Raw genomic sequence first — 16109 nt, 5'->3', positions numbered from 1 at the left:
ATTACCAATCTTAAAATAAAGCTTCATTGCATATATTACGTAACCGCTGTACGTCGTATAACAATGCTTTTCGATAGGCGTGTTCGGTTCCTGGTTGGATGTTGAATAAGGTTGACTGCTTTATATTCCAACACTTGTGCGGAGGAGCACATCACGGTTAAATTCACAAACTTCGATGACACTCTCCCAATTAAATTTTCACTCGGACGTTCCAAATTATCTAAATCACTGATTGGATGATTTTGTAAATAAAGTCCAAGACCATGTTATCAGTATCAAATTCAGTTACCATCACCTTTCCATTTTCAGCATAATTCCTGGGAATTTTATGGAAAATGGAATGTGCACAACACCAGTCATGACAATCACTTGTCTAGTTATTTCTGGTAAAGGTCAAAGGTCGCGGATGTTCCACTGAAGATTGAGGTTTTTGTTTTATACTAATGTATAATATAACTATAACAATAAAAATTGTCTTTAAAAAATATAATGTTTATTAAAAAAGACGCCAACCTGAAAAAGTCGATTTACCTTGAAAGTTGGATACAATGGTTCCGTCCAACTTATTTTTTATATAAACATGGTCACCTACGATGACGGATTTTACAATGATTCCTGTTGCAAGCTGATAATTACTTATTGTGTCTCCGTATGAGCCCAGTGAGCTTTCCGCGACTCCGTTAATGTGTATTTCTGTCCTGATATTGCTTTGACTTATGGACACTGTTGTCCAGGTAAACACATATACCCCACTCTCAGGGACAATAAATATACCGTCATGAGGGTTATAACCACCGCCGACATTTGTCATGACGCTGTCAAAAACAATCGCTTCATTCACGTGTAGGAGTGTTGTTGATGTACTCATTGAAGCACTGAATGCGACTCCCGACTCCACAGGACTAACTCGGACTGAAACGACATAATGATTAATACGACACCCATTCTAAATCACACCATTTAATTAAATGTTTTTTTTTTGTGATTTCGAAGACAACTTGTATAAATTTTCTTTCGCCCAAATTACCTATGTGTGAAGTTTTGGGTGAAGGTGTACACTTGAGAAGGGCATATTTATACTCTAAAACTAATAAATTATATTTTTAAACGTTTTAACCGATATTATTTATTGATAACTGAAAGACGACTGTAAATGTGCATATTTTGGCGGTAGTTTAATTTAAGCGCTTTTGGATTACATCATAGTCAGTGAATGGTATTAGCTGTCCACTAAGCATCTTCTGTTTACCCATGTTTAAAGCAGATTTTTAAATTATTCAGACTTATTCATCCTTGTCACCCAGCTAGCTCATGTGACCCTAAGATTCAAACATCTACAGCAGATCACGGCAAAATCCAAATAAAGCACCAAATGTCACTCTTAAGGTATAAAATGGTTGAAGAATTAAAGGATTTTCATCGAGGTAACCAAAAATGAAAATTCCAAATTTAGTCGCCTTTTACGATCATGCAGTAGGGCAGCTGGTACAATTCTAACATCATACCTTCGAGGAAGGTGTTGCTTGGAATTACATTAATGTAGCACATTAAACAAACTTAAATAATTTAAAACTCTGCTTTACATTTGGGAATACAGGGGATACTTAGTAGACAAATGGCACCATTAGTTGAAATGACCTAATTTATGCACGTTACCTAGCCAATTTAACCCTAGGATGTAATCATCGTAAGCAGGTCATGTCAAAATCAACATTCAGTACTACACCATCAATCTCAAGCTATTTAATCGTTCAAAGATCATAGATTTCAGGTAAAAATATTAAAGCTAAAATACAACAAATACTGTGACCTACTTTTAAAAATTTTCCTCAGTTTCTAAACTGATTTTCCCAAACCGAACATTTGCTGGCGAAAACTACAAAAATGTTATCTCTATTCTAATATTTAATTAATTAGGACTTAAAAATGAACATGTGAATTTTCACCCTTTGACCTCTGAAATTACCATAAGCCCAGAAAATTAGAATATTTTTTTATAATTATCTTTTTATTCATGATTTTCATTCAGTACAATATACAAATACACCCAATAGACTCTCAAACACATACACACAAACTTAAAAAAACCATACACTCATATATTTAACACATGCATATATATATATTCACATACATACAAATACGAAGCTTAAATTTCTAGTACATAATGAGAAAAATGATACAAATTAGGAGTTTGGAGGTGAGGGGAAAAACCAATGATATTGCACTGAATATTAAGGAAAGGAATCAAAGACAGGATTAGAAGAAAAAGAAAAGAGTGATAGAGTTATAAAGAAAGAAAAAGGAAAATGAAAAAAAGTTGAAAAGTCTAGGTAGGATGGAGACAGAGGAACAATTATTACTGTATAAAAAAATCTTTAAAAATACAATTTCGGCTTTGTGCAGGGAAGGGGGAAGGGGGGGTGAAATAAATTATAAATATGGATTTAAAGTGAATAGTCGGGCAAAGAAAACCAGTCTAAATGCGTTCATTGGCCTTCCAAAAGTTCTCACATATTGATATGACGGTCAAGTTCTGCTTAGTTTCCCAGTTCTGACCATTAGAGTAAAGAAAAGTTGAAAGCATTGAAAGCGAGGCTGCGTGGAAATGTAACCACGGACATAGTGAGCCGGGAGGACGTTTTAGAATTTCCATACTTTAAATTAATTTCTTCGTACGCAGACAGATTTTGACGAGAGATTTGATTTTTCCATTTCATAAGAAATTATACTGGATACATTCACACCATTTTTACCGACTTTAGCCATCCTTGCCCGACTGTTCACTTTAAAAAGTTTAATATAGTAAATGTGTGACAAAGTGCAACTATAACTTGATTAGTTTTCCCCATTTTCTTCATTCATTTTCAAATTTAAGTTTTACTTTTTCATCTTTACTATTTGAAATATATTATTGAATTGTATAAAGGTCTTTAATTGTGTTGATAAGGATATTTTGATTAGTATACAATATGCAGTTGGCCAAAAGTGATATCCTTCCTTTGTCTGCGCTAAAATCAGTACATGTGCAGTATCTAACCTTTTCGACAGTGGCGGTCAAAAAGGTTTTGTATCAATTGTCTGTACTTGAATATATCACCTTATATAAATGTAGTAGAAATACACTACCATATAATATGAAGCTAGACAATTCACGTTAGCATGTTAGATAGCATACCTGCTGGTTTATGTACCACTGTTGATTCGTTAATCCTTCCACTCAATGGGCCGTTTCTGGTTCTAAAGTGATCCCCAGATCCACGTCTATCAGACAGCCGCGTGTTATCATTATCACCATCCACGTGTACGTGTATGCTTGGATCTACGTCTGCTAGAATATCATCATGTTCTAAATCCGTTGTAATTACACCCTGTGTGCTTCTTTTTGTCTGAGTATTTCTATGAATTGCATGTTCTAGCTGTGTTATCCGCTGCGTTGCTTTTACCAAAGATTCCTCGTGTTTTGACACCTTTTCCTGAAGTTCTTCTATTCGCTTGTCCCGCTCAGAGGGGACCACATTATGTTCCGATACCGCCCTCTCTAACTGAGATATTCGTTGAGCTGCATTCGACCATAATGCGTCGTGTCTCGACATTATAGCCTCTAGTTCGGTCACGCGATCGTCTTTACCTAGTAGATACTCCTTGCAGGACCTTCAAAACGTGGCGAAAATAGGAATGTTCAATTAATCTAATTTTCAAATACTTAGAAGACACTCTCGCTGGAAACTTGTTATCCAGTGTCCAGCGCCATCGAAGTTGAATGCCTATTTGGATACTATTTCGTGGTGCTGTTTGCTTCCATGAGTAAAACCTATACACATTATATCATTTAGTATTATAAGTACCTATAACTATTTTGCAAACATGCCAGTTGAAACTTCATAGTGATCGTCTTGAATTGAATCTGACATGCGTTTATATCTTGTATTTTTGATAATATTCAATTTCTTTACATAATAGATATCAGATGTCTGATTGATTGTGGAGTATACTTGATAAAATTGATAAATAAAATTTATGTAGATAAAAAAATAGAGAATCTGACATGAGTCACTATGTTATATGAAAAACGAGTTCAATAATTTGAAATGCCTCTCGCCTTTTTAAATTTCATATTACACAGTCACGAGTGTAAAGATTCTATTTATCATATAATTTTTATCAATAAAAATATAAGTGAAACTTTTAAATTCGTCTCCAAAAAGTAGAAATCCGGCTCGGATTTGACGTTTCCGTCCAGCTGAGACAATCATGCGGCGTATATATATATATTATGACATCATAACTACATGTGACGTAGTATAATAGTGTTATTAAACACGTGTCTTACGATACTTATGATATGGCCATATGACAAGGCTTGAAGATCCAGTTATGTGCTAAAAATGTTTTATCAATTTTGATTTTCAACACTGTTTTAGTTTTAAATTAACGTTTTTAAAAAGTAAGTGTCTGCAGTATTATGGTATTTTTACAAATATTTAAATAATAATTTTCATCATCTGACGACTGGACTCCATTAAAGGGACAATCCAGTCTAAGATTATATTAAAATGCACATATTTCGGAAACAAACCAGTTTACTGTCCGCCATTACACATTGTGGTCGGATGTCTTGTATGCCGAACCCTGGCCCTTGCCAGTGTAGTAAGGAATTTTGTGTCTAGAACTAATCATATCGCTCTTACAGTAGTGTGTTTACCTTGTTAGATGCATGTTCTTGTCTAAAAATAATTTCATCAACTCTTCAGTTGTTAATTATTGTATTTGTTGAAAGTGTGTGACTTTGGCAAGGGTATGGGTACAGCCTACACATCGTAACGTCATTGTACCCAAATTGATACTGTACCCAAATTGATACTGTACCCCAAATTGATACCCTAATTGAAAAAATACCTAAAACATTTGTGTTGTTAAAATTTACCTCATTTCTCAGTGGTGATACCAAAGATGCATCATTTATTGATAATTACGCTTCGTTTTATGTAACTATTTCTGTTATTTTCTCTGAAAGATAACTTTGAAACTGATAACTCTGTCTGAAACGTGTTAATCCCTAGAAATGTGGCCGTGCGACAATTACTATTTGTACTATAATAGTGTTTTTTCAAAGCGTAAGGCCTCCTCAAAGAAAATTTTCTTAAATAATGAAATTTAAGATATTAACACTTAACAGAAATAGATAAAATATAGTTGCCAAACATTTTTTTTTTTTATTTAGTCACATGCAAATTGCTCTTTGTATAGCGTTATTTTGCCATCTTAATTTTTACTAACTTGATTGATTTATAATTATGTATGTAGTTTTTTTTCACATTGAATTTTTTTACAATCATTAAAAATATTTGATAGTGGTCTTTTGACATATACACCACATTGAAACTATATAAGCTTAGGTGAATGCCACAGAAAACTGAATTTAAATCATTGAAATATCACACAAGTCATTATGTGGTGTGACGGGGTACCAAATTAGCACAGGTACTGTTGTGAAAACACTTGTACAATTTTTACAGTAAAATGTATAACTGTATTCAGTATAACTTGTTATAATAAACGCAACTTCGTCCCCTTTAAGTAAAATCACAAAAATCTATATGAATTGATTTTTCTCCATTTTATACATTTTTTCTTGCCGGGTATCAATTTGGGTACACATCATGCGACAAAACTAGAAATTTCGAGACATGATATAAATCGTTCTAACAGTAAAAATAAGCACTGTAATAAGAAAAACAAAGCATCAAAACAAAGTTTGTATTCTCTTTTTGAAAACAAAACAGAAAAAAGTGAAGTACACCAAGCAATAAATGTCATATAAGAGAAATCTACATGTATTGGTATCATTTTGGGTACAATGACGTTACATGCTTACTCGTATTGATCAACGATTTAAAATTTCAACGGTATCAATTAAAATACTTAACAACGTCGTGAAATTTAAATCTGTCAATGTTTCTTGTTATATGTTTCATAAGGAATATAGAACAATACATTTAAGTCATATTTTGCTTCGTGGTTATGTAACAGAATAAACCTCACTGAATTGTCCTTTTGACCATGAAGATAGAAAAACGGCTTATTTGAATAATACATGTGTACAATATGCAGAAGATTACCAAGCGACAAGCTTATCTTATCAATGACTTCGTAAAATCGTGATCCAGGATGATTTTTAAATATTGGTTTAATTTCAATTCAACACTTGTCATTATACTCACGGATCAATATTTCTGCATGGTGTTGAAGATGGATCAACTATTGAGGCATTAACGCATAAGGCGTAGTCTATCGCATACAAAACAAACAACTTCCAGAACAACGCCATTGCTGACGAATACAGGATCGAATGAGGTGACGGGATGTTATCTGCTTAAGGTGAATATGTCAGAAGGTCTTGCATGTTATCTGTAGAGATCGCAGAACCAAATGGTTTTCACATCTCTGTGAAATCTTCTACCCAAAAAGGACATTTTCAGGAATCTATTTTTGGGCTGAGTTGTGATCCCCGTATATTATTGTGTAGTACCGTATTATCTCGGCATTATTGTATGCAGGCAAAATGCCATCAGGTCAATTTTACCCGAACATATCTTGATTGATATTCACGTGAAAGTCACCTGTGTATGAACTAAAATGTGATTAGTTTTACATAAAGTCACTGGACCTAAAATAACATTCATTTTAATCCATGAGGAGTTAGTGTGAATTCCAGGTAATTTTAATGTGAATGTCACAAGATATTTACATAAAAATAATCACGTGAAATTTACGCCAGTTTCAGGAAAATTTCAGCTTACATTCTTTACTCCTTATTGGCTTCTTTGTGCTCTTTTAAGGTGAAGATTTTCTGGTGCGGCGAAGTTAGATATTTTGCTTATAAAGGTTAATTTGCTAACCATGATTTGGCCAGTCCAGAAATTCCGGGAAATGGCAGCAACAAGTATCGTCTAATAAGACTATAGGAAATATGTAATCATTTGTTTGATTTAGATATAAACGTAATTTTATACATCAATGATGTATTTGAAATATCATTATACTGTCTGTATTGATTACACTATACTATATTAATGTCATAGAATATACAAAATACGTCTGTGGTGTACATTACTGAGCTCTTACCGGGGTTAGTCACCTTACCTGATAGAAGGAAAATCGCGTTACATTATAAAAAAAACCTTTTATAATTTATTATTGGTGCCAAAGTAATCTTGTTCTAACTGATCAGAAAACAACATGGCCGACAGGAGGCAATCACGTGTTTTCTAAAATAGCTATTTCTCACAACATTGCTATCAGATGATCACCTTGGATATAAAAATGAAGTTTATGACCGGTCGGATAGGCCAATAGTAAAACTACTTATCTTTTCATCCAATTTCTAGATATGACCAATTTTATCCAACATACTACATCAAGTTCAAAACTGAAATTGAGCTAAAAACAATCTTGAATGATACTGAAACAATCCTAAAACGTGTAGTTGCTGTTAAGGTTGATCCAAAACCGATAACAATAATGGTTGTGACTTTAAAGGCCCACTACCTTTCCGAAGCAAAATTTAAAGGTTTCTTAAAAACACTTATAACAAAAGAAAATGCCTATCCATGGCCTAAGATGAGGTAACAACATCAAACATATGCAAGATTTCCTGCGTAATAATGATAACTGTGGAGATTCATTTCGCTGTTTTGCCGTCTGACGCAGTAATATTCAACTACTGTGCGGTATTTAGGACGACGGCGGGAAACATAAGACGACCCGCGTTATGAAAATTAACATTTTATTTATTTAAGTTAAAATTTAAATAAGATGAGGATGAGTGTAGTATTAAAGATGAGTTAATAACTTTTGCGACTCTACAAAATTATCGATCTCGTTTTACATTCCCATTTTAAAAATTAAAAGCCGTTTTGGAAAGGTAATGGGCCTTTAACACATATATGAGTATATTCTGAAAATCTTTTCATTTCCATAGAGATAGAGGAGATTAAGCTAAATTTTCTTATTTCTTCTTATATTTCTTTATTATTGCAGTACCTGACAATCCAACTACTTTTCATTTCTTCTCTCGGTCTCATACTTTTCTTGAGGAACTCCCCAAATTTTAAGCACCATCGGCCCTATACCTCATCTTTGTACTTGAACTACGGAATCGTGGAGATCAATGATTTGCGTGGTGATACCCAATCTAACCAATGAGACAGATGGACGGCCATAGCAAAGGTGGATTTCTGTGTTATAGCTTTGTTTGTGTATATGGAGCTATTACACGTCATAGTACATGTGGTGTACTTCAGGATTTCAATGGTAAACATGAAAACCGCTTTCACAAAGTTTAGGTATTTTTATTCCCAATGATTCCTAAATCGTATCCATGCCTATATAGTACTAAAATGTATGTCACTTGCTTGAAAATGAAGACAGAAAGATACAGTTTAATATCACATGCCATCCTTACCTATTAGAACTGATTTGTAAACTTGTGATCGTATTGACTGCAATCTGACATGGATTCAGAATGTAGCCTGATGATAACCTAATGCTATATTTTTTTGTCCGTCGTCGTGCGTTGTGCATCGTCCGTTAACAGTTCCTTGTAAACACGATAACTTGAGTGAATATGTAAATGTCATGAGGTGGAAACTCTGATATTTTTACAGATTTTAATATATCAAAACAGTTTCCACCTCACTCGATGAATTATAACTGGTATTTATTAAAACAAGACATATCCTCTATTTATTATATTTTTCGCAGTGATGGTTTTATGGTGAAAATATAAGTGATATTTTCACTGGTGAAAATATAAGTGATATTTTCACTGGAGACTTTAAGAATTGATTGATATGTAAGTTAAGATACAAGCATACAAATGTAAAGTTTGATAACGATCGTTATTCAATTTTTCTGCATTCCTTAGACTTATAGGACAATCAATCCTCCAAGAAGGCAGTTTATTGCTTAAATACTTTTGTATGTGTTGTATATAAGGTTAAATAGCTATGTTAACATAATCAAAGCATGCACTGTATATTATACCGAATTTTACAAATCTACTGTACACTGCAACCTGAGACTGGGCTTAAGCACATGAAAATGAGAAAATTCCTATGGAAAATATTTAGTCAAAAATATTACATTATATTCATAAAATTACAAATATCATCAACATATTTATCGATAAAATTGAGTGAATACCCAGTTTCCATCACATAGATTTTATTCATATCAAGTTTTGTGTAAAAAAATACAAATTAGGTCAGGTAACGGTACTATTTAACTTATAGATGGATTGTTCTTCAAACTTGACCCTTTTAAAAGTTGGCAGTTGCAATGATGTTCAATTGTTTATGAGTATAGTACATATACATATTTACAGATTGAATGAGTGTATATTTTGCTATTCTAAAAACCAAGTTGAATTCATGGGAATACATTCTACAATATCACTTTAATCGTGTCTTTTTACGAAGATGCTGAACTGTTCATTTAGTTTCCTTTATTAATTTTACATGTTTTTTAATTAATTTTTTATTCATATTCTTCAAAGAAATATGCACAACTCAACATGAGTGTGATCTAGCTACAAAGACATACAGTACGACACCACGAATCAAATTAGTTTACCGAGTTACCTCCCTTGCTGTTATGTATGAGTTGTAGCGTCTTATTTTGTAAGTGAAAATCACGTCATCTTATCTAAAAGTAAGTATGACGTTATGTTCGCAGAAGCAGGACGTCACAAATAATATCTACCCACAAGGCCTGATGCAGAATATGGACTATTCTGCAATTATTAATTGGCACTCCTCCGTTCCATATTGTCAAAATGCAGCTTCTATGTTTCCACTTGGAAATATCTGCTACAAGTAAGGCTTTGTAGTCTATGATTTGCAAAAATATCAAAGAAATATGGTTTAGGTTAAATTATATTTAAAGCTATAACGTTTATAGAGTTCACAAGTAAGAAATTCAACAATATCGCACCATGAATAAATGAAAATACAAATCAATACACATAACATATCATCATATAACATCGCCACTATGAACATGAAAGGTTTGTTCGTCTTTCCGCAGAAATAACGCTACGTAAAATAATAGGAAGGAATTTTAGTATTTGATATTAAATATCGGAGTTAACCTAGGGACAGGTAACATATTTCTGGCAGAACTTGACCTTATTGGTGTCGTGGATGTTTATAAAATCCTCTAGGCCTGCTTGTAGGACTCTTTTTTTCTTCTCAACGAAATCAATACGCCATAACATCAACAAATCAAAAGTGACGTTACAAATTGCAATGCAATTGTTTCTTTATTGGGTGATAATCAGTCAATGAAAATGATGCTACCAGCAAGATTTAAATATATGATTTATTTTCAAATGAAAAATATCAAATAAATTAGTTAATTTCGATAGTAAATACCAAAACAATAAACAAAATGAAAAAAACACTATTTAACAGTTTGTTTGAACAGATCGTGATTAGCCCATGCAATACAAAAAAACAAAAACAACAAGAGCTAAAATATGGAAAGTATTCTCGTATTTAGTTTTCATAAAACAGCGGTATCTAGTGTCTCGTTATAGATATGTAGATTGCTCATGAAATTTATCAAAATGTTATAGGGATTGCATTGGAATTATAATTATGTTTTTACATCAATGGAGAAACATTGAAAGGTAATAGTTGATATAAAATTGTACAATGTTTAAGTTTTCATGAAGACCACGGTAAAAACTACTTCCTCCCTTATTATCATATGGGTTCTTTGAGGCATATCCAGCGTGGATTTATAAGAACCTTTGACAGACTAGTCTTACATGCAGCCTATTCGACTTATTCGGATAACACATATTACCTGAACCTCAAAAAACGTCCCTAATGAGAAACGTCACAAATATATGACACCTATTGTCTTTATACCAGACAGTTGATAGCAGTTGCCTTCTATCTCAACGTATCACAGAAGTCTCTGAAACTCTGAAAACTGGCAGCTTCATTACATATCGTGCAATATAATGCTATCATCCAGATTCTTTGGCTTCATCTGAGGAATTTTAGTAACCTAAACATGTTCTATCATGTTCGATTATGGTGATAATTCTCACCTATGGATTAAATGACAGAAATTGAGTAAACACGCATTTCAAAGGTCTGTTCGTGTTACGTTGCTCTAATATCTAAAAAAATGGATAGATTATTCTTATCTTCAATGACAGCAAATAATAACAATTGTTTCCTAATTTATCTAAACAATGTAATTCTGATTTCTGTTTCCTTTTATGCCTTACCCAACAACAACATGTGTGTTTACGTTGTTGGTAAGAGTTGTCTTTCCCATGCGTTTATAGGTCTATACACATCACATGGACATCACAAGAAACGTCTTCAGATAATAAAACTGACACATGGCGAAATGTCCATTTCTTTTGTATTAGTTAATGTTTCTTACCAGGCCGTGATAACACTGAGCGGAAACTTACCTGGCCAAGTGTGCTCAACACGGCATTGCCATCCATCATTCGTAACAACGTCTTCCATTGGTGCCCCGAGGCTGACGTCACAGCAGCCACCTTTGTGAAATGAATGACAGGCCAAAAAGGTATCTTGGGAAAAAGATGGAGGCCTTCTTATTTTGAGATTACGATGTTAACTTTTCTAACTTTTGTGATATTCGATTGAGCACTGGATCACATTTTATAGTATTTTTCTGTGAGGATTATTTGTTCTATGAGTAATATTGGTTTAAAGACTAAAAACAGCAAGAATTATGTGGTAATTTTCGTAATTAGGAAAGTGAATCTAAAGTGTATGTGTGTTTTATTTACATCACATACAAACTTTAGATCTACGGATTCGGAATGGATTTAAAAAGAAAATTGTTAAAATGTCTTCATGTATTTTTGCTGTTACTCGGAACGTCCACATGTCACGAATTCCGAATAGCCTGGATGGCTCCGACAAAAGAATACCATGGGGTTAGTGCAGCTACAAGTGTCGGAGGACTCAAGATCGCCCTTTACGCTATGCAAAATGAAAATGCTCCCTTGACCAATCACACAGTAAAGTAAGTAGTTTGCATTTGGTAATATTAGACAAATACAAATAGGATACCATCGCAAAATATGACAAATTTATGATAAAACTTTGAGAAGATGTGTAAAAATCAAGTAAGTTTACCAGATAAACAATTTATGAAGGAGATGATATAACTAACCCTTGTGATGAAATATGAAATTATCTCCCTTTAAGCTTTAATACAATGATCTGCCCTAGACAATGCACAAGATTCTATGTATGTGGTAAATGATACTACTGTCATTCCCTTTAATAGATGTAATGTATAAATAATTTCGATATTCCCTAGCATGCGAATAAGTCAGTGTTCGGTGTATTAAATGGTTTTGCATTCCTCCATTGTTTTTTAAATATATCTTTTATCATCATTTCTATCATTAGGAACTAATCCCTTAAACAAATACTTGCTTGCCAAATGGCCCATATGTCTATGTTTACACATAAATCAATTTATCAATGTGTTTCCTGAGATGTATTTTTATCGTTATAATTAAACAGCGAGGAATCTAGCAACGAGAACACGTGCAAGAGCAGTGTAATAGTTTACATCCGATAATCAATGCACGTGGGGGTCTTAGAACTACAAACAAACGCCAAAGGTGTAGCAGTCATGATTAAGACAATGACTACTATCTGGGAAATTAGTGGGACATCTACCTGATCTGTCATAATGACCATTTCTTTGTGGACACGAGCGTTTTCGGAGGTGACATTCAGGTGGTCAAGTAGTCTGATTTATTGCGGACATTAGGGCTGGACATGACAGCTGTAGTGACTCAGCTACGTTATACATTGTGTTGATTTTCTAGGCTCTTAGCCATACACCAACAATTGCAACAAGGCAGCAAGTGTTTCGATTAATGTGGGTGTACATGCTCACCAATTCATCTTGTCCTCGAACCTTTCGGCGGTCACACAAAATATATGATGCCATCATTGTTTATTGATTGTGGTTTCCATATTAATATATCAGAGTTGTTTAGGTCTAGGTATCTTTACCAATGCATCTATTATCAATGTCGAGGAAATAACATGCGTCTTCACCCATTGCAATACTACCAAACTACAAATGGTATCCGTTCGTACGTGGCTGCTTAAATGTTGTACATTGCATTTTGTTTTAAAGAATTGAAATGCTTAAAAAATATTTAATTTCATATGAGAAAAGATAATAAAAGCAAAGAAAGCTTTATAAACAATAGGTTAATTATACAAAGGCAATAAATAGTCAACTTGTGGTTACTCCGTACCTTGCAAATTAATAACAAATTGACGCCAATCAGTAATTTATGTTAGGACTACCATCCAGTGATATTTATACCTGCCGTTTTAGGAATGCTGTTTTACATCTCCACCTCCAAAATCGTTTACATCCTATTATGGCAATGACTATTAATAGTTAAACCAATCTAACCACTGAGATTGAGAAATAATCCTTAACTGTGATAAAAATCATATTTTTATATAAACACAAAGGTGGAAATAAGATACATGGACATAATACCGTGTTGATATAGCCTGCGGCCCTGTGTGCATGTACCATGGTTTGGCCGCAGGCGAGCCGTCCGTTAACGTGGCCGAGCTGATTCGTACGGCAGGACACAATACTGTTTGTACACACACGTGTAGAAACTCTGTGATGAATTACCGAACCTATCCCTGTGACTCAACAAGGCATCACCACGCAAAAAAAAGCTTCGTCCCATTTTCTCATGGATAGATTCCATTACAAATAATAAATATTTATATTAAAAATTTATATATTTTAATTAATTTTAATCATATCATTTTAAAACAATTAGTGCTGTAAAAACATGGTTTATGACCGTGTTTTCCATGTATCATATTACAATTCACGTACAATTACAGTTACTTGATCACAATACGTAAGTGCATATCAGTATTGTTGTTTTACAACAATTTGTTAACAATGGCATATATTTTTTTATTTCATTTCTTGACATAGTTTGGGCTATATCTATACACAAATATATGACAAGCCAAAGAGTTTAGGTACATACATATATGACATTTTGAAGTTCATTTTTTCTCGTAATAACATGTAGTATGATCACTTTACTATTATAACATATTATGTCACATGCGTATCTATCTTGCTTATCATATTTTTTACTACTTTTTACTACTTTTTCATTTTTGATAATCTACCTACAAATTAGTTTACACCTAAACAAACAAATGGGACGTTTTTTACCTTTTTGTCTGTCATATTCTTAATATTTTCACTTGCTTTTGGATTTTGTTTGAGAAGTATAAAATTTTATACTACTTTACAAGCCTTTTTATGAAAATTATTAATCAATGATTTATCAGAGAAAATCTTTGTTTTTTCAGTATCTGTTATCTGTATTTTCTATCACCACTATCTTCATTTCATCGCTTTCATTTGATCCGGTTAATTTTCTTAGCATTGCTTGTCATTTCCTGTCCTTAAACAGCAGTTTACAAAATTCTTTAACAAGTTTACACTGAATATTTGATACATCAATTGAAATCCTGCACAACATTAAGATCGATTTTTGTTTGGTTTCTAATCGGATTGATGACATATTTGAAATGACACTGCTACTTTTTTAAGAATGTGAGAAAAGTACTTCGAGCGTAAACAACCTTGTCTGACCCTTACATCAGACAAACCGGAACTGATTACTATATATAACACTCTAATGTATTAGGAGAGTAACATTCTGCCGGAAATAAATATGGTAAAACATATTCACACTTCTTTAACTGTCGTATGAACGGATCAATGACTATAGCAATACATATATAAAGGCCACAACTGCCAATACGTCTGTCGCCAACTTGCCATCTATAGCTAAGGTATGGATACCAATTTGGAACATTATGTGATTACTGGTATTATGCTTAAAATTTCTAGTTACTTGACATTTGTTTTCCCTATAACAACGAGAAAGTATAAAACATAACACAGAATTTATAAAAAGGCACAGTTTGATATTCTGGTGTAATAGTGATTAAAGACGGAGCGATACAGAAAGGCGTAATATAAAACAAGGTTTTCTAACGGTCATATTTTTAAAGCACATATAATGATAGAGCGACGTAACGCCTTTACATCGATTAACAACACCTGGCGTCTTGTGGACAAAATGGTCAAGATTAGGAGTTGTTTTACCCTCATTTGGGTCATCAATTATGCTTATAATGTTATGGATACCATATATATCAACAAAATAGTCCATATTTTGGGTGGCTGCAATACAATCAATCATTGTTATAATGAACCTTTTGGGAACCAACAAAATTACGTTATAAAAATAGCTTGTTATATTTATATTTCAAACACATCATATGGACCCTAACGGGGGATGAAAATTGTAACCATTAACTCGATAAAAACAATTAGATGTTGAACTTATTGTACTAACATGTTTACGTTTATATCACGTTTTTTATGATTAAAGGTATTCTTTAAAAGTAACGTTAATTGAACTCATCTAAATAAAAAATATTTATAGTCAAAATAAAAATTAATACGGAATTCTGAGATTTTTTTTCTCTATTTTTTATTACTTAAATAGGCTCCATCGCCGACAGAGCATAAGCGATAGCATTCATTTAAATAACAACTTCATAAGTTAAATGGCGTAAATATATGTCTAATTAACACAAAAAAGCATATAAAATGATTTATTTTGCTTTTAGTGCATGCGCAGTCAGTACTTCATTCCATACATGACATAGTGCTATGGACTTTTTTCGGGACGCAATTAATTGTTTTTAATATTTGTTTTTATTTTCAAGTAAAATAAAAGCTCAAACTTTTCAATAGTGGTAATGGTTTAAGTTAAGTAACTTTTGTAACGGAAGAACAATACTAATTGGTCAATTGGCCTGCTTTCTGTTTTGATAGAGATAAGATGTCATTCGTCAGCTGTGTAGCAAATTTAGGCCCATAGTTTTTTCAGTCATTAAAGATATCTTTTGGGAAATTTGTCAATAGGCATATAGCTATAACCACATGCCGTCCAC

The 16109-nt window shown here is 33.1% G+C and overlaps 2 protein-coding genes across 2 annotated transcripts in view; one reads left to right on the top strand and one right to left on the bottom strand.

Moving 5' to 3' along the window:
- Window positions 1–311: 311 nt before the first annotated feature.
- Window positions 312–6375, bottom strand: LOC138329115 (caprin-2-like). The gene is made up of 3 exons (XM_069275865.1): window positions 6225–6375; window positions 3179–3654; window positions 312–912 (listed from the first exon to the last, which is right to left on the bottom strand). Exons 1-3 carry the CDS (start codon window positions 6329–6331, stop codon window positions 497–499), a joined length of 999 nt encoding a protein of 332 aa, XP_069131966.1. The 5' UTR covers window positions 6332–6375; the 3' UTR covers window positions 312–496.
- Window positions 6376–11862: 5487 nt separating this feature from the next.
- The window catches only part of LOC138329114 (atrial natriuretic peptide receptor 1-like), a 29114-nt gene continuing 24867 nt past the window's right edge, over window positions 11863–16109 (top strand). The window contains exon 1 of the mRNA XM_069275864.1: window positions 11863–12081. Within this exon, the coding sequence (XP_069131965.1) occupies window positions 11876–12081 (206 nt within the window). The 5' untranslated portion in view covers window positions 11863–11875. The remainder of the gene's footprint in view (window positions 12082–16109) is intronic.

Source organism: Argopecten irradians, chromosome 8 (genome assembly GCF_041381155.1).
Source record: "Argopecten irradians isolate NY chromosome 8, Ai_NY, whole genome shotgun sequence".
Taxonomy (NCBI): domain Eukaryota; kingdom Metazoa; phylum Mollusca; class Bivalvia; order Pectinida; family Pectinidae; genus Argopecten; species Argopecten irradians.
The sequence above is the reverse complement of the archived record's forward strand: the minus strand, read 5'-3'. Positions and strand labels throughout refer to the sequence as shown.

Excerpts from the sequence above, each read along its gene's own strand:
- LOC138329115 (XM_069275865.1), bottom strand. The coding sequence starts at position 6,331 with ATGGCGTTGTTCTGGAAGTTGTTTGTTTTGTATGCGATAGACTACGCC. Across the intron at positions 3,655-6,224 it reads CCATGCAGAAATATTGATCC|GTCCTGCAAGGAGTATCTAC; the intron begins GTGAGTATAATG and ends CACGTTTTGAAG. Across the intron at positions 913-3,178 it reads AGTGGTACATAAACCAGCAG|TCCGAGTTAGTCCTGTGGAG; the intron begins GTATGCTATCTA and ends ATGTCGTTTCAG.